This window comes from Electrophorus electricus, chromosome 19, assembly GCF_013358815.1.
Source record: "Electrophorus electricus isolate fEleEle1 chromosome 19, fEleEle1.pri, whole genome shotgun sequence".
Taxonomy (NCBI): Eukaryota; Metazoa; Chordata; class Actinopteri; order Gymnotiformes; family Gymnotidae; genus Electrophorus; species Electrophorus electricus.
Genome location: NC_049553.1, coordinates 2,144,275 through 2,170,449, shown reverse-complemented (window position 1 = coordinate 2,170,449; position 26,175 = coordinate 2,144,275). Strand labels below are relative to the sequence as shown.

Genomic DNA, 26,175 nt, shown 5'->3' with positions numbered 1-26,175 from the left:
GTTATCACTTACTTTTATTTCAATCAGGCATGGTTGGGCTGAAGCTATGGCTGGAATCAGGACCCCTCACGTGAAGTACATTTGCCCTCATGCGTATGTACCAACGTACAATACACAACTGTTAACTCTTCATGCGGCCTGTCTGTATGTGTGATGTACATGCCGCTTTCGGTAATTTTCCTGTCACTACTTACTGTGCCAGACCGGTCATGCCAGTCACCCTCAACATGAACATGGCAATGCCCTCCTGGTGAGTCTTGGTAATGTATTTGTATTTTTGCCAATATGCCTCCCCAAATGTTGCGTCTAATGTCATAAAATTGACATGACCCACAGGTTTGACATCATTGGACTGAGTCCAGATGCTGAGGAGGATGAGACAGGGATTAAAAAAGCTGCAGAGAACAGTATGTTCATCTTGTGTGTTTAGTAAAATGTTAAAAACATACTTATACATATTGCATGCTGGGTGGCTTATAATTATCTGTAATGTCTGTTTACTACTGCAGTAAAATCTTTGATTGATCAGGAGGTAAAGAATGGGATTCCATCTCACCGGATTATACTGGGTGGTTTTTCTCAGGTGAGAATTCTTAGTGAACTTTTGAGTGACCTGTGCCCTTTAGTGTCCCTTAATGTGCTATTATTGAAATCATTCAAGCACATGCACACTGCCGGTACTGGAGTGTGCTGCTCATCATTAGTAAATTATTTGTTTATTTTAATGTCTTTGTGTCTGTGTGTAGGGTGGTGCACTTTCTCTTTATACAGCTCTCACTACTCACCAGAAACTTGCAGGTGTTGTTGCTCTGAGCTGCTGGTTGCCCCTCAGGAACACTCTCTCTAAGGTATAGCCTATGGTACATACTGGGTGTGTATGTATGCATAATGGTTCTTCCCTCTCTGACTCTGGTGAGTAGATGAGTTATTTTTGATCCTTCACATTATCTTGTATTAAAATATGTGTTCTGTCTCTCTGTGTGTGTGTGTGTGTGTGTGTGTCTAGTCAGCCCTTGGCAGTAATAAGGAGATACCGGTGCTACAGTGCCACGGGGAGGCAGATCCTCTGGTTCCACTGATCTTTGGCTGTCTTACAGTGGAGAAACTTAAGACCATGATGAACCCCAACAGTGTCTCCTTCAAAACATACCCCAGGATGCCCCATAATGCCTGTCCCGAGGTTTGCTTCAAGCTTGCTAACTAATTTTTAGCATTTTCACCTCAAAGCAGATTGTATTTTTGAAAAAGTGGAAGATTTCTGTTGGGGTTTTTCAGTTAATACATCTGATTTTAAAAAATGAGGATCAACATTGGGAAGTTTTCAAACAAAACCTTTCCTTTCTGTTTCACTCAACAGGAAATGGTGGATATAAAACAATTCATTGAGAAGCAGCTTCCTCCAATTGACTAATCAGTAATGTTTAATTGATCATTTGTAATGATCAATAAGCCCAAGCTCCGTCCAGCTGCTATTTTTTCATTTGACTGTACTAAATACAGCCGAACGCACCCAAACCTCAACTTGGACTAATCCTGATAGTAGTACAAATCTTAGTATGCTTGACAGTAACCATACTGGACTCTACTGGATTTATGCAGGACTTCTGTGACTTTAAAACCCCCAGCCATGAACACCGTTACTATAGTAACCTTTGACTTTGTGACATTGAAACCTCTTGCTCAGGCTAAGGTTTGGTTGCCATTTACACGTCACCTGTCATAAAACACAGTTTCTGGGACTACTGTAGGGCTCATGTAACAAAGTAGTCAGGACTGTAGGGCATTAGCAAATAAAGTCATTTGTTGGGGCGGGCGGTGGGTTCCTAATGTTATAATAAAAGACATGAATGATGCCACGTGAGAGTTTCAGTTTTGTGTGAAATGTGTGAGATAAATATTTGCCTGTAATAAGCCTGTTGCATTAAACACTTGCATGCATGTGTATATATACAATGCAGTATAAAAAAGAAACAGCTGTGAAAAATCATGGTCCTGTCTATTCCTATTCATCTGTAACATGTTTGTATACTGGTTATTTATGGTGTACAAAGCTGTTGTAATCCTATAACACTGAATAGCAAAGAAGTTGTTATTTTAGACAATAGCACATTAGACATTTTTTAAAGTAGGATGTTCATGTTCTGTGCACTAGTCATGGGATTTCAGATATTTTCATATTAGAAGTACATACAAACTTGATTACTGAAAAAAATAACTCAGTGTTTGCTAGGTGAACTCCAATTTTTATCTGGAAAGTGACATTTGACCAAAAGCTTGTGTAACATTAAATGACAACACAAAATGACATGAAAGGTACAGTATGTGACAAAATGCTAGTACAACAAAACAATGATTCTGCACAAGGCTTTTGAATAATGCTGCATTCTGCACCTTGTGCTTTGTGTTGGAATTATGTATTTTCTTCTTTTTACCAATGTTGGATGTTTGAAAATACTGAGCTCTTTCTACATAAAGTGGTTACACCCCTTAAAGGAGCAAGAAGTTATTTTCCCAATGCCAAAAAAGAAAGCTTTATACTGACACCTATTGGTCTGGATGTTTCAGAGATTCTGTACTAAATCAGTTTTAAACATGGCTGCCATCATGTGGGGCACCCACTTACAAAATCAATGCAATATAAAATAAATATATAAATAATAAATAATCACTATCATAAATATTATTTGCTACTTTATGGTGGCAAAAGTGATTACTTGCTCCTTAAGTGCTTGAAGCTTAAGAGTTTTTAGCATGTGCACATAAGAGAGTAGACATAGTAATACACCAGCACACAGAATCACTGGCAAATGTTTGTGCTTTATTATTGATTTATCTCTCTTTATACAGTCTAACCTGTATACACATGTGAATGTATCAAATGGTTTCTCAGAACTTCAAAAACATGCATGTAGTCATAAATATGAGATCAAAAATCTGAGTTTGGTCCAAGTAGATCAGTTTTGCTTTAATGTCTGTGCATGTGTGCGACAGATAGATATTTAAGTCTGTTTATACAGTCATAACTTTCTCTGTTCTACTATAATTGAAAGCACCTTGATTTGTAGTGAACTTTATATTGAGAACATCTATATCCTAATCCACGTCCTCTATATTTATAGCAAGGCACAAGTATAAGTCTGCCATTTTAGCGCCCTATGCACAAGTGTGGCAGAAAATAAATATTCATATATCTTCATATCGTTAGTGTATCCCTAATCCCAAAGCACAATACTACTGTTTTCCATTTTCAACCAATATCTAATAGCTTTGTGGACTCAAAGTGTTATAAAAATACACAAGAACCTTATTACAGTACATAAGGGACATTGTAAAGTGAGGATGTGAAGAGTGTGTCAATGTTTCCAAGTTTAGCCTGATGCAGAGCACTCTGTGTGTAGAGCAATTTTACTGTGCTGACATTTTTATAAAGGTTTTGTTTGCTTTGTGTTGAATGGGTTTACTGGCCAAGAAATGGACTGTCCTAGGCATTTGATGATATGTGTGAGTATAATTGTTCAAAAGCTGTGTGTGCTGTAGATTCTGAGCACACAGGTACACATGTCTGGGTGTGTGCCTGAGTGTGCATGTGTTAAGACTCGTTGGGCAGGTCAGGGGTTTCCAGGCTCTTGATCAGCTCGGCATACATGCTGGAGTTCATGTATCGTGGGTAGGAGTCTCGCTGCATGAGTGTGTATATCTGCTGCTGTGCGTCGTCAAAGGTTTGTGACGATGGCTCCAGCATGTTTTTGTTTATCACGTCTCGCACGCGAGAGTCCAGGCTCACCTAATTACACACACACAAACACAAGACAGGTGGCAAATGTAAAGGAAATAATTATTGTTGTACCCAGTACCCCATTACAGTGTGTTCCCATTATGAGCTCTGTTGCCCTTTGCCACAGTCTGTTTCGGTGTGTATCTACACTAGCTTTGTGTGCACGCATCTCGAGATTCATAGCTGTGAACTTCAAGTACTTCAAGATATTTCTGACCATTGGCTACAAAACAATGTAATTACATGCTCATCTTTATACACAGACATCATTGATCTGACCCAACATCCTTTCCACAGATTTTCATTTTTTACACAGTATGTGCGTTTGTGTGTATGCATTTAGTGGATATACATCTACCTCTCTTGGTGACAGTATGGAGATGTAGTCTTCATATATTTGCTTAACAGTCTGTTCCACCACAGTTCTGTTGGTCTCTTTCTTCAGCTCCTCACAGGCCAGCCAGAACAGCAGGTTCTCCTCACTGAACTCAGTCTTAAGAAACTGCCGGAAGTGGTCCCTGCCGCGTGCGCTCTTAATCAAATGTTCGAACGACTGAGCCCACAGACGGGCTTCATCTAGGGTGGGACCAGGTCTGTAAAGAACGCCACATTCATGTTGCACATCCTCTGCCTTCCATTTCTGATTTTGCCATTAGACGTGACTATTAATTTACATCGACTCATTATATGAAAAAGGTAGTTATCCTTACATGGATACTTTGATTTCTTTAACATGAGTAATAAATAACTACAGTCATATTTATCTGTTATGTGGAGCAATAAAAATAGCTTGAACTGTTATTGTACTCACAGATCCTCCACCTCAGGCTCGCTTTGTTTTTCACACATCCGCTCCTGAATCTTTTCATCCTTGGAAGCCTGCACTGTAAGGCTAGATGCACATACACACATAATGCAGCAACTTTTTTTCTACAGAAAGATGTACTGCTTATACTTGCTTAAGTGTGAGTAAAAGTAGGGTTCTGGTGTGTATACAGATCTGTGCCTGTGTTTCCGCTGGGATTATGTTGTATGTTGCAGTTTCTCCCATAAGATTAATGAAGGTTCCCAGTACACCTGCACCCAATCCACAACCCCCTCCCCAACACGCACACTCAAATAACAACACACGCACTGTGCAAATATAGTCTACAATAAGGTATATACAATGACTGCATACACATTAAACCCAAAGCCCCTTGGGCACTATTTCTATTACAGCCATACAAACAGAATTGTGGAAAAGTAGTGGGATCCAGAAACCATTAGTTCCGTTGGTTGAACTCTTCGCAGTGCTAACTCAAGCGTGGCTGCTTGACAGGCCTGGATTCACTAGCTCTGATTTTGTTGACGTTGTGTATAACCTGATCTGAGTCCAGGCTCTGTGCGCCACCAGGCTCAAAGAGCTCAACACAAGTCCTATGCTTGTTCTGCACCACGTGAGAATTATACAGGACATGAGAATTTTGTCCAGAATCAAACGGAATTGTATGTGTGCGCTCTCACCAGGAACAGCTGCAGCAGCAACACCAGCAGAAGCAGCAGGCGTTCGGGGGCGCGTTCAGCCAGCCGAGCGCGTGTGTGTTGACGCTGTCACGCACGTGTGTGTTGGAAGGCGCGATGACACGCGTCTGGGCTGCATTTTCGGCCTCCTGCGGCGGACGTTTCCCCATCTCCAACCGCTCTGACCCCATGAGCTACGGCACGAGGTTAGCTTTTATCACGAGTAATATCGGGAAAAAGGTTCAAGCCAAAATGCTGTGAAATCAACCAGGTGTGGCCTGCAAAATTAAGAAGCATTTACCAGCCGACACAGGCCATTACTTTATTACAAGACTAATGTCTAATCTTAGTAACTGCACACAGACGTACGGGTGCTTGCAACACAATTAATACTAATTTAGCCCAGGAGCACTGAATGCTGTAACACTGTAAATTAATTTAAGCAGCTGTCCGCTGGGACTACTCAGGAAGGAGGCCCGAATACCACAATACACAGCAGGAACGTAGCAATAACTAGAATCCATTGAGATCAATTACAGCACGGCACCTGAGTACACCACTGCAACACGCAAACAATAAAGTATCTCTTATATTAATTTCCATAACTGACTAGCATGTGGTACATTTTCGTTACGTAACCTAACGAAACAACATAGCAAGGATATGTTATTTATGCAAAAGTTTTGTGCTTAAATGTTTTTAAAGTGTTATGAAGTAAGCCATATCCAAACTCAAGAAAAAATATTAATTATCTTTAAAATAGCATTAAAACAAGAACAATACACCATAAACCATAATAGTTTATCATATATAAAATGGCTATAAATTAAACTATAGCCCAGTAGGTGTAAGAAAAGCGTTGACCAGTAACCAAATGTTATTTACGCGCTGTCGTTTCAGTTATTTCGTTTTATAGCCTTTGTCGTTCTTAAAAAACATATATTCCCTTGCACTGTATTCGTGAGAAACGGCAACGATATCGGCGTTTCTTTCAACAGCATCCTCGAGCGCAGGCTGAGGAATTTCTCAAGCCGTGGGCGCTAGAATGTTTTCCCAGAATGCAGCTTTATATGTCAAAAATACTGACAGAGGCGCCAGGTTTCTGAATAGTCTAACTCCATCAATTTGATACATTTTAAAATTACTCACCGTATTACCATTGGTGCCCGGTATGGATTAATCTTGGCGCACAGTTCACACGCCCATCACCACTGTGATTTCGTCCAGATACTGATTTCCACGCGCATGCGCGCGTCTGGCTTTCGCTGGGATGCGTTCTCTTCTGACAGATCAGATGTGTGACGGGGTCCTTTTCTACCAAATAGCGTAATTTTACCTAAATTATTTAGTTATTGTATGATTATTAAACATTCAGCAGTATTAGTGAACTATACGTAGACTGTGTGAAATATGACTAGACAAACCATAACTGTCCACATGAAATAAAATTCAGCATTTTACAGAAAATAAAAGTGCTTGGTCATAGTGTATTTATGACACATCACGTCTCCTAATAACGTCATCAGTATTGTAATAATAAGGGGAAAAAATACTAATCATGAACAGTCACCGATAGACATTAATAAGCTTCACTGCTGGCTGACGTACTGAATATGGGGTATATTAAGTACAGGTGGAACCTTTTCGATTAACCGATAAAAGGGACAAGATGTAGGCTTGCGGTCGATGTTTTTCTTAAGGCCATTTTAGCCTGCTAATGTCCTTGATTACTATCAGAATGACCTCAAAGACTCTTCGTAGGAAGACAGACTAACGTTAATCGACTAACTTTTGATATCTGTCGCGTATATCATGCTTCCTTTAAACCCGTTAACCCGTAAATCTGCTTAATTACTAAAGTGTGAACTACATGCTCACTGGGTGGTGGACATAATGTAAGGATGTTATTATTTAAAAACGTATAGAATATGTTCTTATTTAGTACATGTTGAACAGAAGCCACCCTTTACCTTCTTTCAGTCTTTCTTGGAATCCAGGCTAGTCCTGATATAAAATGACAGGGCTTATGTTGTTTTTTGATTAGGCCAACAGAAAAACCTGCTTATTTTTGTATCCTAAACACCATATATTCTCTAAAAGGGTCACTGAAGTTCTCAAAAAGCAAGTGTCCCTGGAAGGCTTTTGATCTCATCTTGGTGTTAGTTACACTCTTCCTGAATTTGTTTAGCAGTATACAATAAGGAATTCTTAGAATATGGGAATAGCATGAGGGACTTGTGAAAGAAAAATAAGATGTGCACGGTATTGTGCACAAATATGGATCCACAGGCTCCACAGACACTGAAGAAAGGGATGTTTTGTATTGATGATTGGTCCAGGACTTTGTGCACCTTACACCAGACTATGTATTTTCTTAACTTGGCTTTGAATACAGTATAAACAGTCAGCACCCCTCTCTGTAATATCCATTTTTCACCTTGCTAGCTAAGACTTGGTCATGGGGTACTGTTTGATTTCTGCAGTTCGGTTCATTTGGTGGTGTTTAGCAGTTGGTGTTTACCAACATTATTGGTTTATTTTATCTGCATTTATTTTATCATTTTTAAGGATGCAGTTCCTGACACATTAAATATATTTACTGTTTTTTTCACTAGGAACTGACTTTTTAGGCTATTTGGAAGTCCATCTCATTTCATTTTGTTTTTAAACTCACAATATCAAAGTGTTGATTAGTAGACCTCTTTTATATCTAATAGGTCATGCTTATATAGGTCTAATATGTACATAATAAGTCCATTTTCATGGCCTAACATTTCTGTTATTTTGTCCACTCTCTGTATATAACTTATTGAGTCATCTCATTGAAATCATTGGGTAAATTCAAATAATTTCAAAATTGTTTAATCAAGTCTAGGAACTGATGAGAAAATTAACTAGCTTTGTATTTTACAACTGACAGTTGTGCTGCATCACCACTAGAGGGTACTATCACTGTTTTTATAAAGGTGCCCATAACCAAAATGTGGAATTTGTATGTGTCTGTGTTATCATGAGTACTGTTATCACACTAAGAGGAAACAATGAGAAGATGAATCTAAATTCTAAAGATAAATGAATCTAAATTAATCTCACAAAGATTTATTTTTGAATACTGAGTTTAAAATTAGGGATGAGTGCCAGCACAGTGCTATAATCACCACAGAAATTCAAAGAAATTCTATGGACCCACCCCACAAATAAATTACTGTGTGAGTGAATTATTGGTTGTTTTAAACCAAAATGGGCCATGTTTCCTATTATGCTTAACGTCAAAGTCAAATTTGTTTATATAGTGCTTTTTATAATACACCATATCACAAAGCCACTTTACAAATGTATGGGTCCAGATCCCCAATGTGTAAGACAGTGGTAACAGTGGCAAGACAAAACTCCCTGGTCTGAATTAAGGAAGAAACCTTGAGAGGATCAAAACTCAGGAGGAAAAGCATCCTCCCTGGGCATCCCACTGTATAAACAGTCCATGCTATATTTCATTATATACTGTATTTAGACCATTTAAACCATTTGAGGCTGGTAGCAGTATTTTAGGGTAGGGATTCAGAAAAGGTTACGTTCAGGATTAATTTTAGTATTAGGATGATGACAAAGGCAATTTAGCTTTAGGATTAAACATTCAATTGTGCAAGGCTTGATTTCTGGAAAATAGCAACATCAGTTTGCTCACACTGAGTAAAAACAAATAGATAAAACCATGTTATATGCATAATCTCAGCATAGATGTGCAAGACATTTCAGCTGTCTTGAGAAAGATGATGTCTATATTGAAATCTTAAGATTTTTCATCTGGACAGCTGAAAGGCATCTTTCTGATAGCTTTGGGAGCTAAAATACATATTAATATTTCATCTTTCATATTTTTTTTTCCATGTTCTTCTCCTCTTAGTTCATTTCAGTGTCATGGTATCCCAGATAGTTTTTATTCTTCACTACAGAAAGGTATTTTGAAGATAAGATTTTACTGTGCTTGAAGCAGATTACCTATAGTAATGTTGCAGTATGCAGACAGAAAAAAAAATCAGTAAACGACCCTAATCAGGCTGAGAACATGACTGGTTCTGATGCCCTTGTTACCTCCAGCCACAGATGGGAAATGACACATCTCCACTTTTTATAGAATGCACATTTTTGTGTTAGGCAGCATTTGGATTAAAATAAAATTGTTATTTCTGCAGATAGTAAACTATATCATGGCAATGCATAGTATCGTTTTTGAGTGGAGCCATTTTATACATGGAAAAATCAGATTACTGGCAGACTAGTAAAGGACCAGGCAGCACATAATCACAATAATGCTATGAGTCCATTACAGTGCTCCCTCCCATTCTCTATCAGTAGTGCATCCATGAAACAGGAGCTTCTCTTCAGGGTTTCCTCTTCAGCGTTCAGCTTCATCAAGGGCAGTGGAGAGCTGTATGGGGAGAGCAGCAGGAGCGCAAGGCTGGCCTTGGAGCTCCAAACGCCTGAATGGACCTGTCTTTAGACTTCTGCTGCTCGATCCGCCAAGCGTGAGAATCTGAGCAGGGTTTAGTACAGCATCACACATATCATGCTGACAGCACAGCAGTGCAGGCACCAGTGAACAGGGTGTCACACAGGGTGTAGGAAACTGAGCCACCGGCTACTGAAACGCCGTCCGTGTTTTCACTAGATCTGACTTTCCTTCGCAGGCAACAAGTTTTGTTTTCAAAGGCTGCACGGTGGCGTGTGGTATCCAGTAAAAATAATATTTTTATAAGAGCAAAACACACGCACGCACACACTTACTTAGTATCATTCAAACAGTATTCTCCCATTCCTGTCAATTTCATGGTAGAGAGAACAAGATGGAATAATAATACTCATTATTCTAGCTTAAGAGAGAGAGAGAGAGAGAGAGAAAGAGAGAGTTTAAAACTGATGGGGTGAATGACCTGCAAAGACTATATCCATCCTGTCCCACTTGAAGTGAAGACTAGTGTCATAAAGTAAATCCACTGTGCATTTAAAGGGTAAGTGAGGCCTTTCATTCCTTTCTGGCTGACTGAACAGATAAATAAGAAAACAATGTAAACCTCAAGACATTAGCATTTAGATGAAACTATGAACCTATTATGGAAACAACACAACTGAACAGACATAACTCATGACATCCAATGTATTATTTTTCACAAAGTTTCTTGAAACATGAATGTTACACTCAAGACAGAGAAAATCTATAATTATAGATGTGCAAATCTGCCTCTTATGGGAACTAAGTCACTAATTGTGCTGTATTGGCTCCTTGAAGGCTCACTGAAAGCTCATTAATTTCTCCTTTACATCAGCAGTTCCAAAACAGAAGGACTGAGGCCTTTTGCTCTCCACCATGGTCTCCAGACAGCAACATGCAGGGAGTAACTGAGAGCATGGGGAGAGGGAATGAAAAGGTGCTAATGACCTGTCAAAGCGTTCCCACTATCTGCCTCGCTCTCACCCTGCCTCTCTCTATCTCACCCTGCCTCTCTGTATCTTCCCATCTCTCTCACCCTGCCTCTCTCTATCTCACCCTGTCTCTCTTTCACACCCACACTGCCTTTCTCTATCTAATCCTTTCTCCCTCTCACCCTGTCTCTCTCTATCCTTTATTATTCAAAGCACTGTGATGGTGATGTGGTTTCTGACGTCAGTTGTGTGGATAAAGAATCAACGGAGGAAGTGAACACCTAGTGTTCAATTGAATTGTCTTTATTTGTGTCCAGCTAAACTTACATAAACACTGTAATTCAATGCTGTTTTTTGTTTATATACTTCGATCCGTATTTTGAGCAATGGTTAATACTGAAAAGCAAGTCTGATATCATTTATGACCTCTCTGTCCCATGTAACACTGGAGACAATATTCAGACAATCACAGAGTTTACAAAGGGGTTGAACCAAAGCCATAGTTGATAGACATGCGAGGGTCAGTAACCAAAAAGAAAGCAAGCAAAGCATATGGAACAGATGAGAAGAAGAAAAAAACAGCCCAAGGTCAAACACCAGAGAAAGCAGTCCAAACAAGGCATGCAGGACAAAGGCAGACACAAATATCAGTAAAGTAAACAGGTCACTATACAGGGAGGCTAGCAAAAGGAAATCCACTCAGTTTGCACATTGTGGCCATGGCGGTACTTCACGAGGGTATGGCGCTATCGGTGCCGCGCATCATCAGTCATCCTGCATCTGGAGCCATCACCTGTACCTGCTCTGAAGCGCCCCTTTGTTCCTGTGTTAACTGGCACATCAAGCTATTATGGTTGCCTTCTCGGCTTCTTTTGTTTGGAGTTCGCTCTAGTCGAGCTGCTATGGAGAATGAAGATTCTCTCGACTTTCACTTGCCTCTGGCTCCCAATGCTGTCACACAGGGCTTGTGGGAAGCGCAACACCATGTTGAAAACAGAATGTGAGGAGAACATACAGGGACACATGCACACACAAACACAAATGTCTCATTTTATCTTATCAAGGTATTCAAGAATCTTGTGTTTATTTAGACACACTGCCATGTTGCTAAAACACGAATTGCCTTGATAGTGTTTAAAACATTATTTTTGCAGTACCCAAAATTAGCTGGCCACTTACTAGCATGTTGGGTTTTAAACTGTATTCAAACAAAGTATTTATTAAAAATCAAATCAGATATTGAAAGTTACCTGTTATATAAAACATCTCACCATGCTGTATATTTTGTATTTGTTTGTGAGTTATGTTTTTGATTGTGCGTGTGTCATTAAATCTTTAGTCAGCCACTTAAAATGACAGAATAAAGATTTAGCATCAAATTATCATGTTCTGTTTATGCCTGAGATGTAGCAGTTATTCATAGGCCCATTCTTCTCTAGGCTCTAGTCAACTGCAAATTATAAACCAGGGAATATGGCCTGAAGGGGAGAGAGAGAGAGAGAGAGAGAGAGAGAGAGAGAGAGAGAGAGAGAGAGAGAGAGAGAGAGCGAGAGAGAGAGAGAGAGAGAGAGCGAGCAAGTACTGGGGTACTGAGTAGCATAAATCAGTATTAAACCATGCCAACCACCACCCCCTCCACCTCTCTCGCTCACTCACTCTCTCTTTCTCTCCTCAGTTTTCTGGCAACAGTGTTTGCATACCATTATCTGTTGATGCACAAAATATCTCTTAACATTATGTGTATACCTCCTAACTTTAAAATCGTGCACTAATTAGACAGTACTTGTTGCAAGGCTCAACTTCCTTTGATAGGACCCAGTAATTTAGCTGTTGTGCACATTCATACATGTCTAGTAATTGGGATGTCTTTGTGTTAAATATTAATCCATGTGTATAAACTCATAATTATGTATATTTTGTACAGACCTTGGATGGCCTGTGGGTTAGCTGTATACTTATGATGTCCTCTTACAGAACTGGGCAGAGACAGACTACATTGTACTTAAAAATGTTCGCTTGAATTCTCTTATTTCTGCATATTAAATGTATTATGAGTCACACTATGGCTTTTTTATAAATGTTTACTTAGCCAATAAAAAAGACTTTGGTTTGGCACTTGCTGTCTCTTTCTTGTTCATTTGACACATGCACTCACCCACCTCCAGTCCCCTTTATTTATACTAATCAATGATCAGTGTTATGCAATTATGCAGTGTTGGATGGAAGATGATGTGGTGGGGGACTTGGTGGGATTCATGTCAATCCCAGAATGGACAAATAAATATAGTCTCTCTGACTCAAAATCTTCTAACTCAAAATGTTTAATCCTCAGATCTCCCATTAGGCTCCTCCATTAGGTCACTGTGAAGGACAGTGTCTGATCAGATGTGTGTGCAGTCCCATCGAAATGAGAATCTCATTGATTGGCTGCTGGTTTTCTCTGACTCCACTGACTTCTGCATTCATTGGGAGCAAAGACATTAAACACATACGAACCCAGACATGTACATACATACCTATGCACAAGCATCATTTTCCTTTATATGTGTTCATCATTACTGAAGCTGTATTATTTTTATTGTGTTCCACTATTCCCCTTTTTGCAATTAGGAACATTGCATTGTATATTAAATTCAATTAAAAAAACTATTATAAAAAAGTATTTTTTATATTTTGATTACTCAGGTAAAGATGCAATGTTGAGAGTTTAAGGCAGGATTTATTTGAGTAGATGAGTGACCTTTATTGTGAGCAATTCTAAAGTCATAATCTATAAAACAGTTAATGGTCATGCAACTGGGAGTCAGTGAAACAATAATAGAGTACATGAAAACTAAACCAAACAAGACAAAGCAAGAGAAACATCGAATAATACAAAACACAGAAATTTGGGGGAATAAATACCAAGACTAAGCTGAAACATGAAACACAGAAATGAATGTCAACATGAAATATACTACAACATGAAAACACAGAGAAGCTTACAACAACAATGACCAAACAGGTCACATAGGAGTCCACATGGCATAAGTACATACCAGGGCAGGGATATACAAAACACGAGACGGGCTGAGAGAGAAGTAGAACTAAAGCAAAAAACACAACCACATGGCACTTAACGCCACGGGAACCTTGACACAAGGACATGAAGAAACCATGACGTAAGGCTAGGTTTAGATGTGTGTGTGTGTGTGTTGGGGCATATTTTCTTGTACAGCTTAATCAATGAGGATGAATCCTTCCTACAAATCAGCCATTAGAATGAAATGAGGTCTTAGATCACTTGAGTGCTCTAATTAAGATTTATTATCATTTTTCTTTTTTTCTGTATGCTCAAATAATCTATACGTGATTAGAAAATCAGTAGTGTTATTAGGATTTGAATGGTTAGTTTAATGCTTTTGTGTCACGAGGAGCTATCACGAGGTGGATGCATATGCTGAGAAGAGCAAGATTTATTAAGGGCAAATCCACGATCCGAGTTGTTAAAATGGTACAGGGTCAGTGAGCCAACATGGAGAGTCCGGGAATACATAGTAAACAAAAGCGACAAAAAAAATACGATAACAGAATAGAAAACAGGCTACAAAAAGGAACACAAACTACATGACCAGGTTAAGAAACACCAGCAGAGCAAACATGACAGGGTTTAGTACATACAACTACAGAGAACAAAGAGATGTGGATTAAAAAGACAACTAATAGGGAAAAACACAGGGATTAAATATACAGGGTAATGAGGATTAACGATGCACAGGTGTTAAAAATGAGAAGGTGAAAACCAGAATAAAGACTGGAACAAAAATGGAGAAAATGAACCAGTGACATGAGACAGGAAAACCACAATGACAGGGACTTTCTTTTTATCATAGTTCCTAATGATCACCAGATGATGTGCCACTAGGTCATCTCTATGGTTTTCGAGGCCACAGATGCAGTTATACTATAAAATTATATTCTAGAACTTTTCTGTCATTTGATGTTTTCTGCTGCAAGGTTTCATCATCTATATTGTCCCACAGTACCTTAATGATGACTATGTAATGGAGTTGTTTTGGAGGCTACCTTAGGCAAGACCAGGCCCACAACAATTGTCCTTGGCCATCTGAGTCAGAGTTGAGATCACGAACATAAATCTGAATAATTCAACATAGTTTTTTTTAGAAATACTTGAGAATTTGAAGGAAAAGTTCAATGTTAAGTTCAACATACACAGTAACAAACACAAACTGTTTAATGTGCAATTAATTGATAAAAAGACAATAACTAATTAGTAAATGTCCTCCAAGTCCTAAAATGGTAATAAAAGCCGTGATCATCAAAAATTTTTTTTACAATTCCTGCAATTTTTTTTTCTTTCAGATATTCGGTGGTCTCAGGAATAAATTCCAGGTGCATGGTGATTGAAACTGAGTTAAAATAGATTCTAAAATCATTTGAGTCCATGAGAAGGCCGATACAATTAATATGTGCTTTCAAGATAAGACCAAGACCAGTATAGAATAATACAACTGTAAAAGGTAACAAACTCATTAATTAATTAGTAAAAAATACAGATGTATATAATTATTATACAAAATACTGTTACCTCTGCGATCCAGTGAACCCAGTTTGATGCCAGGCTGTTGGTGTGGAGTCTGCATGCTCTCTTTGTGCATGTGTGGGTTTCTTCTGGGTCTTCTGTTTTCCTCCCACATTCAAAAGTCATGCACGTTGGGTCGATTGGGATCTCTAAATCGGTGTGAATGAGTGGGTGTAAACGTTTAGCATGGAATGCTTGCAAAGTGTGCTCAGTATGACTTTTCTCAGTAAATGCCCTGAGTAATCTCATCCACTACATTGTCTCCTGATTGAATATAATGACATGCCTGCCAATGCCTGAATATCTGCAACTTGTATGCCTACAAACATCTAATGCTAGGAACTGGACAATGGTAAGTGGATTTGTGCATCTGTGAGAGTTGCACATAGCTTGAGATGTTTAACCAACTGTTCCTTCCTGGCTTCAAAACATAGCCTTGCAGCTGAGAAGGCAACTTTGACTTGTCATGTTTTTTGACCCATAATTGGTGCACCAACACCTTTATGCTGGTAGTGTTGGAGTTGATGTGGTCAAGAGGATTGTAAAGACTATCCAGAATTCTGTAGTTGTTCTGCACTGTGGTCAAAGAACAGTCCAAAGTCCTACATTTGTGCTCAAACCTATGCAACTGAACATAAAATTATTTTTGAATCATATTCTTAATATTCTCTCCAGGCTGGCTGTGACCCTGGACATGCTTTTGTAATATGAACGTTGCAAGATACACAGGCTGCATTTGGTTCCAAAGTGAAGTATCTGCACCTGATATACTGATGGGCTGTCTCTCTGTAAATCCATCCAGAGAAATTGTAGAAGGGGCCTATCTTCTGGAAACAGCCACATCTGATTGCACATCCCTGGATGTCACTGCTTAAAGCAAACAGCCTGATGCAAACAGCCATGAGAGCAGAAATCTCATTCACATTGAGGCCATACTTTAAAGAACTGCATGGTTCATGCCATTATTTTGTACCATATGAGAAGGACTGTACCAGGATTCTTCTGACTGGTGCGTGTAATCTGGATTCAGCGTCATGGCATAGCCAACCTTCAACTGCTTCTACATTTTAGCAAGTGTGGGATGTTTTAAACCCTGAGAAGAGGTGTAAGCACAACATTTGAGGAAAAATCGGGTCTTCTGATACTGATGGCACTGTGAAACATTCGTCCACTGCAGAAGGCAATTGGGGATTTTCCTTTAATAAATCTCATTCTTCTCAGCGTATGCGTCCACCTCATGATTGCACATCATTACACAAAAACATTCGAAAACTAACATACACAGACTGCTCAACATAGTGCATTGCATAAAAAAACACAAACAACAAAATAGTTACCACTGATGCAGAAAGAGCCTTTGACAAAGTCAAAAGGAAATTCTTATTTGCCACATTACATAGACTTAGGTGTGAAGAATAATTTATACAATGGATCAAGCTTTTATACCCCTCAACTTTCATATCAGTAAACACTAATGGGATTATATCACAGCGCTTCACACTACAAGGATGCCCTCTCTCCCCATTTTTTTTTTCCATATTCATTGAACCATTAGCTGCAGCAGTACAGCAAAACATAAATATAAAAGATAAACAGACAACAACTCAGCACAAGATCAGTCTATATGCATCCAGCTTTTCTTACAAAACCGATGCTTGTGAATTAAAGAATCTATTCAGACTATAGAAGGTTACTCCAAAATCACAGATTAGTCTGTCAGTTGGACCAGATCCACTGTACTGCCAGAACACAGTTGACACAACTCAAACACTACCTACTAAACACTAACAATACCTCTCCCACTAAACACTAACACTACCTATCCCATTAAACACAGATACTAACTATCATACTAAACACTAACACTACCTATCCAACTAAGCACAAACACTACCTATCCCACTAAAAACAAAATAGTTCATATATTTAGCATCAAAATTTCCACCTACCTGTCAGAGTTAAAACTAAACTCAACTTCAATCCCCTTCTCAAAACAAAAAGTGATGATCTCCAGGAATGGATGAACCCCCTGTCTCTCTCCCTGGTAGAATAGCTATAATTTAAATTACAGTATTACTAAGATTTAATTACTTATTCTCAGGGATCCCTGTTCAGCCACTCTCCACTTAATGCTATAATTTTTACTGGAAAATAAATGACCTAAAATTATCTTACCACACTGCAGAATTCTCAGATCCATTAAAGCTAAAAGCTCCAAATGTTTACTATTATTTTCTTGCTAATCAACTACAGTGCATATTAAAACAGAAAACAACCAGACAGACTACTCATGGGTTGATACAGAACAAACACTATGCAAAGATATCACTATATCAGACTTACCATTCATCACATATTCATAAATTACCTATTTCAAAAGTCAAACAGCAGCATCAACTCTAATAGCTTGTTGGAAACTCCACAAAAACTCCTCACATTCACCAAATGTTCACTCCTGTTGGAACAACTCTAATTTTGTCATAAACAAACAATAAATAAGCAAAAAGGTTTTATGGTATGGACTGATAAAGGTATCACACATCTCAAACACATTTGACACAATAACACTTGTCAGTGTAACAACCGTCCCAGAAATATAGCATTGGCGGCAACCAGTTTCTCTAATTCTATCAGCTAAAATCCCTTATGCTCTCCAAAATCAAATTAATGATTTGTAATAATATGAATGATTTGTAATAATATGTAATTATTCATTTTTAACAATCCTTTTCACACTTGTCTCAATACCATGCCCAATTTTTCAAGACACTTTACACATTCACCATACCAGTGGACTATGTGAACTGAACTGTCTATATAATATGTAAGACATATTATTTTAAATTTATTAGAAGGTTTATTCAGGTTTTTTGTCTTCAGCCTTGTTACAATTGATAAAGTGGTCAAATTTGCATTGAAATGTGTATGTACGTAGGGAAAATATAGATGTAGCTGTCCCTGAAAAGATTTTTCCACTATTACTGCAGTACATGTCATGCTGAAATGCCTGGCTGCAATTTCAGCCCCCAACTTACCCAGGTGTTTTTGTTTCTGCCCTATTACTATATTTGGAGTGATGTTGATGAAAATCTATGGCCAAATGCAATGGACAGGATGGATGAACCAGGCCAACTTCTGATATCGGAAGGCAGAAAAATATGTTTGAATTACTGTATTCAGTGAAAATATTGATTTGGCAGTACTGTATTTGTTATTGATTCTATATATATTTATTTTCTGAACTACAGTATATTGCACTGAGTGAACAAATACAGTAAAACAATACAGTAAACCCGCTGATGAATACTGTGGCTTTTGTGATTTGTTTCATTATATTGTTCATGTATTGTTTTATATTATATAGTAAATATTATTATTCTGGGTTTCTGAAAAATTTTTGTGTTTTTGCTTTTTCTCTATTTTTTTGGTATTTTGCAATGTTACAAGTTGTTTGTTTTTTGAAGTTCATTGTAAATTGAGGGACAAAATGCCAGCTCCCTGGTATAGCAGCCAGCGTGCCCATTTAACACTAAGTGACAGTGTCCATCATACCATCCTCCCCTTCAGATAGTAACAGTCCCCATCACACTGCATTCACCTCTGGAGAGTGTCCCCTGTGCATGACACTGTCCACATGTCCGTCCACACACAACTGCCCTTTGCATCAGGGCCACACCCAAGCCATCAGGGGTCCTCACACTGGGCTACACCATCCCCTCACAGCAGAGGTGGGTTCATCAATCTGGGCACACTCCCAATGGCAGTGGGCACTTCTGACACCATGTGTAACAATGGCTAAAGGCAGCCACCAGGGACTCAAGCCCAGGGCTGACAGAAGGAAAACATGAGCTCTGATCACTGGACCAAAGAGCCGGTCTGCATCACATTTGTCAAATTAGATCATCAATGTAATTTTTTTGTTGTTTTTTGCTGAAGTAACCATTGACTAAATTAGTAAAAGGGACAGCCCCATATAATTATGCAAATGTAATAGTCTACCATATGGAATTTTGATTGGGTGCTGTGCAATGCATAGTGAGTGAGAGTTCCAAGGGTGAGCAGATGTTTCATTAATGAAACTTTGTAGCAAAGACAGAACCTTTACAATGTCAATTTTTGCTTACCTGTTAACTTTTTTAAATACAGTGCATCTGGCATTAGTCTTGCTGAGTGGGATTCCTCAAGAGCCTACAGTAATGACTGCACTGACTGTCCATACATGTAAGTTTATAAATCCCCCCCACCCCCATCACCAACAAAAAACAAATAAATCCTGGAACCCCCGTTGCACTGATGGAGAAAGAGATGTGAACTGTCTTCCACAAATATAACTTTTTATATTAACGGAAATATAGCAAGTGGGTTTGCAGATAAAGTACTATTCAACATGGAAATTAAACTCACTGTCAAGGACATTTAATGGAATCCAAAAAAGAAACATGAAAATGTGACATTGAAATAAACCTGTGGCCTAATTTGTTTAAATTCAGTACCCTAAATGCACGTAAATGTCACTCTCTAGCCTGGATCCTCTTTCTACGTGTTTTATTTTCAGAACCATTATCAGTGCACATAGACATACTGCACCATGTCTGCACATGGTGCCATTTGCTGTTACAAGTCATTATGAGTAATTTGCTGTAACATTTTCGAGATTTGTACTCATGGTGTGCTTTCTGTATTTAGTTCCTGCTGGGGATATTGAAGAGGTTGTTGTTCAGTTTTGATTCCTACAGCATCTTCATGATGATGACTGGAAGTAATTCAGAGAACAAGAACTCATGAAAATAAGGGGTTCCATATATTTGATCTACTATATAAACTTTTCATATACTATTTAAATATATGTTATATAAACATTTTACTCCCAAATTCCATACAGTCCACATATTGAAACAAAGAACTGAATTAAATGTTTTTTTAATAAAGCACAATACAAGGCACATTATGCCTACCAGATACTGCTGAAGGGCAATTTAAACTTAACTGACATTGGACCTAACAGCAACCTAACCTTGAGCACTGTCAGTTTCAGTTAGTTGAGTGGTCTATTCATTAGTATTCAGTACTGACAGTGATTATGATCCAGAATTATCTGTGCTGCACACTTTTGTCAAGGTCAATTAGTAAGACAAACTGGCTTAAATGTATCATATGAACAGACTTAAATATGTTATGTTTACAGTACTCATAATACTCATAATACATTAATGGAAATGCCACTGATATAGTAAACCTTTAGGCCTCCATTTATGTGGTACATGTCTGCCATCATATACCATGTTTATGCAATATCAAATATCATGACTACTAATATTCATGTTAGACTTGTCAGACAGCTCAAATAACATCAGTCTGAGTTTAGCAGTAGTATTTATGACTTTAAGCAACTCTGAGTGCAGCTTTCTAGTCGTAATCTTGGAAATATATAAATTTACGAGGACCTTATGAATGCACTTTCTAGCTAACTAACTAGTGTTACCTAGTTAGGGACAATAGACCTCACATAAATCGTAGATTATAATACTTACCATTGTGTAAGCATGACTAACTGCTGTGATTTATATAAGTAAATTAGGTTGGAAAATTGAACATGTAAATTCTTTATGAATTCTGACTGCTTTTGGTTCAAAAAATCAAACAACTGTTAAGCGGTTTTAGGGGAAAAATAAAATACAGAATAAAATATTGAATATGGGCCTTTTAAAGGTGCAACAGTGGCAAATGAATACAATTAAGTGAAAATAATGACAAAGTCTCTTCTACTGATTGCTATCACAAATTGTAATCCATGTCAAGAAAAACTGGAATGCTTTTGTATGCTTATGTATGTTGAAGGCCAAACACTTCATCTACCAGTGTGAATATTGTAATACTTATCTAGGACAGTGAAATTGCTAATCTGACTATTTAAGGCTAGTTCAGCAATTTGACTAATTAAAAGTGACCACATAAAGAGAAAGAACAGGTCATAAAAAAACTGCTTCAATAACCCCCCCCCCCCCCTCACACACACACACACACACACACCTTTCCATAAGCTTTATTTGATTTCGCTGTATTTTACGATTCACTGCTTTAAGCAGTATATATTTGATTATAGAACAGATTAATGATTGTGCCTCATAAACTCAACAGTTAAATGTGTGCACAATCTGACACACACACACACACACACACACACACACACACACACACACACACAGACCATTGCACACTAGATTACATTTGAAACAGGTTATCAAGCCTGGACTATCTTCATTAAATGTTTTGATTAATAAGCCCCACTTAATTAGAAGTATTTTGCTGCAAGGTGTGCATGTGTGTATGTGTGTGTGTGTGTGTGTGTGTGTGTTTGTGTGTAGATTTACTGTCAAGCCTGTGCTGACAGTTAGAGCATAGCAGTATAAAAGAGGCACTCAGTCAGGGCCAACATGACTCTCTCATATTCTCTCTCTCTCTCTCTCTCTCTCTCTCTCTCTCTCTCTCTCTCTCTCTCTCTCCCCTAAGGTGCCTACCTAACTTTCATAACTGAATTTAAAATTTCCTTTATTGACATGATTGCATCAAGTACAATATTGATACTCAGTTCTTTTCTTTTAATCAGAATTTCTAAAGATAATGTAATTTAGTTAAATGAAAGCTAGTCTGGAAACCTGATCTTCAGAACATTAATAGAAGAATAAATATAATAACAATTATCTGAGAGAGTTTGCACATGTTTTACACTTCTAGGTATCAGCATTGATGCCTGTATTTCAACAACATTCTAGTTCAATGGTATCTTGAACTCTAACCTACTGCACTTGCTATGATACATTCTATGAGTAAATGACAAAGCACTTTTATAAGTCGTTGTGGATATGAGCATCTGCGAAATGCCATAAATGTAAATGTATTACTTACGAGAAAAAGTAATACAAAACATTACACACATTTTCTAATGATGATTTTCCAAGATACAGGTTAAGCCTGACCATCTATTAATTTACAGCTTCAAAAAACAAACTTCTTTACATCTGAACCAGGCTTTAGGTCTGCAGCAAAACGCATCTTAGACACTGTAGTAGGCCTATGATTCAGTTTACCTTTGAGAGTCATCATATTGAACTTGAAGATGAATTACGTAACAGTGTCAGAAGTGTGGAATTAAGAATGGCTGATGGAATAAAGGTGGGAGGTTCATCACTCACTGTCTCTCAGGTGGGGCGATAATGTCTCATATTTTATAGTGATGGCTGCCGAGTCTCACTCCAGTAAATAAAAAAATCAAACAAAATACAAGTTGCTTGTTGCATTTGTGGGTTTTTTTGGCAAAATGGATTTTTTCAGCTAGGAAATTTCTCTTCTGAGAAATTCAGAATGGCTTAGAAATCTGGACAGCTATGTAGAAAGCATACCTCCTTCTTAACTCTCACCAAACATTTATACTTTTATCTTCACATAACCAAATCAGTTCTTTGCTGCTGATTTCTGTATCTCGACTGGTCACTTGGTCTTGTAACTTGGTAAGAATCGTTTTTTGCTGTTTATCTCTGACAGGGAGGTGATAATCTTTTTTAAGACTCAGTCGCACTGTAATTGGAACAGCTGTCAAATTGTAAAAAGCAACAATATTCCCTGTGAAAAAGATTTTGGCAAGTCTGCCTGAAAACCACACCTCATGTGCCTGTGCTCTCACAGATGGGGTAATTAGTCCTTTCTGCCAACAAAGGAAATGATCGGACTACACTAGAAACTGAGTGGCCCATATATTCCTTAGTCTGAAACTGTGTGATAGGCTTGTCAATCCAGGACGCACAGCCAGCTCTAGCATGTTGCTGTCTGTCTGACAAGGCTTATTAAGAAGATAAATGTCTGCTATCATGATTTTGACCTTTGACAGCCCATCTAATTGCAGTGTCCCAGCGAAAGGGTCCCAAATTCAAATGCCAAAACACAAGTATAAGAGGAAGACTTGAGAGGAAGACGACTCTTTGACTTTGGTCAAGCACTGAAAGAAATATTCATTGACACATACCCTCCACATCACATGCACTTCCAAAATACACAATGAAATGTTCTTTTCACACTCTGGTTTTTACACTGAGTAATGTCGTCCTTTTTTATTGTTTTTGTTTTGATATTGTGCAGTTTACATATGTACCATGTATAGACCAAGGAAAAAGTAAGCAGCCCAGTGGAAAATAAATACGTATCTCATTTTGTGAATCTCATTTCAAACCTATCATTAGAAAAAAGAGTGTGGCGCTCAAGCCAAACAGCAGCTTTTCATTCTCCTGGTGTTCATGTTGGCACGTAGCCTTGGCTAAGGACATGAGAAGCTGGTCAGTGGGGACCATTTACATTGCCTACCAGAAGTACTGCTGACTAAGGCCTTGGCTGAACAGGGTTTTCATGAATCAGGACGAAATATTTGAGTTGCTTGTCCATTTTTTTTTTTTTTTTTGAGCTGGGTCTATCAACCAATTGTCTTTACTTTTAGTTAATTTCATTCACCCAATTTATGTTTACTATACCAAGCCCTGTGAAAACAGGGGAAAAGAGGATCTTTCAACTTGTACTTACCGTTGGATGTGCCAAAGATTTTATAGATTCCTGATAAATGCTGTCTGACATTTATAAATGATATAGCTATGTGTGTATGTGTGGGTGTAAACCCGGAGACACGTTTGAATGCATGGCTTCTACAGATGCACTTCTCTAAGTATTGTCCTAAACGGAGCACAAAATGTTCTATTTAATGGAATGTCATTGAATGTTGTCTTTTTGTTGCAGTTTAATTATTCATGACATCACACCCTCACTTTCCCTGGCCATGTGTGTCTGTACTTGCTGTCTCTATAGGTGCTTGTGTGTGTGTGTGTGTGTGTGAGTGTGTGTGTGTGTGTGTGTGTTTGCATGGTGAAACTGCAGCCTCTAGCTTCGTATATTTTGTGTCCTACTGCACCTGTCAGAGATTCATCCTTCCTGAAGATGAAATTATTGAATTATAGATGGTGCTCAAATTTGGTTTTGATGCAGTGAGGATAGCCCAAGGGTCATGTGTTTGAGTTACTGAATGTGTGCATGTGCAAGTTACTGTTAAAAAATAACACTGCTGGTGAATTCACTTGTTTTCTGGTTGTGTGCAGGAGAGTGTGTGCCTCTCCATGAGCAAAGCTGAGTCTACTGCTTAAGTCTTGTTCTCTTCCCCCCTCTCTCTCTCCCTCTTGCTCTCTCTCTCTTTCTCTCTCTCATACACTATCTCTTCCTCCCCTCCCTTTCTGCCACTGTCCCTCACCCTCTAGTGCCCTCTGATTTCTCTTACTCCCTCACACACACACACACACACACACACACACACACACACACACACACACACACACACAGTGAGAGAAGCTGAGTCAGAGCTGCTCTGTTGTATTGGCATGTTCTGCAGGTTTGTGGGAGATTCTAAATGCCAGATCTCCATCTGCTACTGTGAATTTTGCTTGGAGCAATGAAATTCATGCCTTCTGGACCCCACTAAACTGCCAATACACAGTCTTATCCCAAATAAGAATGCCAGCTGTACAGTAACAGAAATATCAGTGATATTCGATGTACAGTGAAAATATGACCAAGTGATAGTGTGTGTTTGTGTGTGTACCCACCTCTTCCCATGTTACCATTACGTAACTCGGTGTTCACACTCTTCCCTATGAAATGATCAAGCTGTGTTGCTTGCTGTACAGACCTGTGGACTCTTCAGTTACAGTCACTCTCATAATATGGCTGAAGGATAATGGACAAATTTGTTTTTTGTTTCTCTGGTATTTTTCTAGGGTTCATATGGTGCAGTATGCCAATGGCTATTTGTTTATTTGTAGCTGTTTGTTTATTTGTTTTGCAAACTTGGAGCTGTGGTACTGACTGGAGAAAACAGCCAATAGGTGTTGCTGATGAATTTTAAAAAATGCATTCAGCTGTAGTTAACTGTAGTTAAAGTTATAGGTATCTAGAGTGCTGGACTCTTCCATACAGAGACTGCCACAATGAAATGACCTAACTTGGGAGCAATTTGAAATGAGAGAACATACATTTAACAATTGTTGTGATTTAATATATTTAAATATTTTAAAACATTTAAATTTAATTCCATAGAATTTATTTATAGATTTCTCTTTTGGAAAACAGTTGCCTTCAAGCAACTGGAAGAAATGATAGCTTGCATAAGAATTGATATCTTGGTGGAAATATTTAGCACTAATTAGAAGCAGCGTGTTTTTTCTCGCCAAACAAAAACATTATTCTTGGATCTTCACTACAGGCCACTTATAAAAACGAGCACAAAATCTCCACAAACTTATTTTCCTCAGGAACATATGATTTATTTAAATATTTATATATTAATTAATTGATTTAGGTGTTTTTAAATACCCCAATATGCTGTGTGCTTCTGGATCCACACTCTTCACCTATCCAACCATTTTTCTGTATGGTTCTCACACCTTATTGTCAGCCAGTCCAGAAAACAGACAGCATATTGCAGTATGGAACATACCTGGAGTCATGTATTTGTCAATACAGTATTGTTTTAAGCAGATTTATATATTCACACTTCCCAAAACTGTAAATGTCACATTTTATTTTTAAGCAAGGATATTATTTATCTAAACACACACACACACACACACACACACACACACACACACATACACACACACACACACACACACACACACACACTATCTGCCCACTCAATATGAACCCGAATTTATGAACTGCTGATCCAAGGGCCATCAATCAAAGATGTCCTGGATGTCTTTGTATGTGTGTGTGTGTGTGTGTGTGTGTGGTAACCTTTGAGTTTGTGGGTTTACCAACTCTTTCCTCAGGATTAAACTGCTCTGCTCCTCCACTGGGGAGTCAT

The 26,175-nt window shown here is 38.3% G+C and overlaps 2 protein-coding genes across 5 annotated transcripts in view; one reads left to right on the top strand and one right to left on the bottom strand.

Annotated features, from left to right (window-relative positions):
- lypla1 (lysophospholipase 1) overlaps positions 1 to 1,852 on the top strand; it is a 2,708-nt gene extending 856 nt beyond the window's left edge. For all 3 annotated transcript variants that reach the window (XM_027013131.2, XM_027013129.2, XM_027013130.2), the window contains 7 exons: positions 28 to 93; positions 203 to 250; positions 337 to 407; positions 510 to 583; positions 747 to 848; positions 1,007 to 1,180; positions 1,358 to 1,852. In XM_027013131.2, the coding sequence (XP_026868932.2) occupies positions 47 to 93; positions 203 to 250; positions 337 to 407; positions 510 to 583; positions 747 to 848; positions 1,007 to 1,180; positions 1,358 to 1,411 (570 nt within the window). In that variant the 5' untranslated portion in view covers positions 28 to 46 and the 3' untranslated portion in view covers positions 1,412 to 1,852. The remainder of the gene's footprint in view (positions 1 to 27; positions 94 to 202; positions 251 to 336; positions 408 to 509; positions 584 to 746; positions 849 to 1,006; positions 1,181 to 1,357) is intronic.
- Positions 1,853 to 2,811: 959 nt separating this feature from the next.
- Positions 2,812 to 6,516, bottom strand: LOC113579319 (regulator of G-protein signaling 20). 2 transcript variants are annotated; one of them, XM_027013157.2, is made up of 5 exons: positions 6,428 to 6,516; positions 5,282 to 5,556; positions 4,587 to 4,667; positions 4,134 to 4,368; positions 2,812 to 3,784 (listed from the first exon to the last, which is right to left on the bottom strand). In XM_027013157.2, the coding sequence occupies exons 2-5, from the start codon at positions 5,467 to 5,469 to the stop codon at positions 3,590 to 3,592; spliced, it is 699 nt and encodes a 232-aa protein (XP_026868958.1). In that variant the 5' UTR covers positions 5,470 to 5,556; positions 6,428 to 6,516; the 3' UTR covers positions 2,812 to 3,589. The 2 variants fall into 2 exon arrangements, with proteins under 2 accessions (XP_026868958.1, XP_026868957.1); XM_027013156.2 differs by having other exon boundaries at positions 5,282 to 5,472; positions 6,428 to 6,513.
- Positions 6,517 to 26,175: the final 19,659 nt, after the last annotated feature.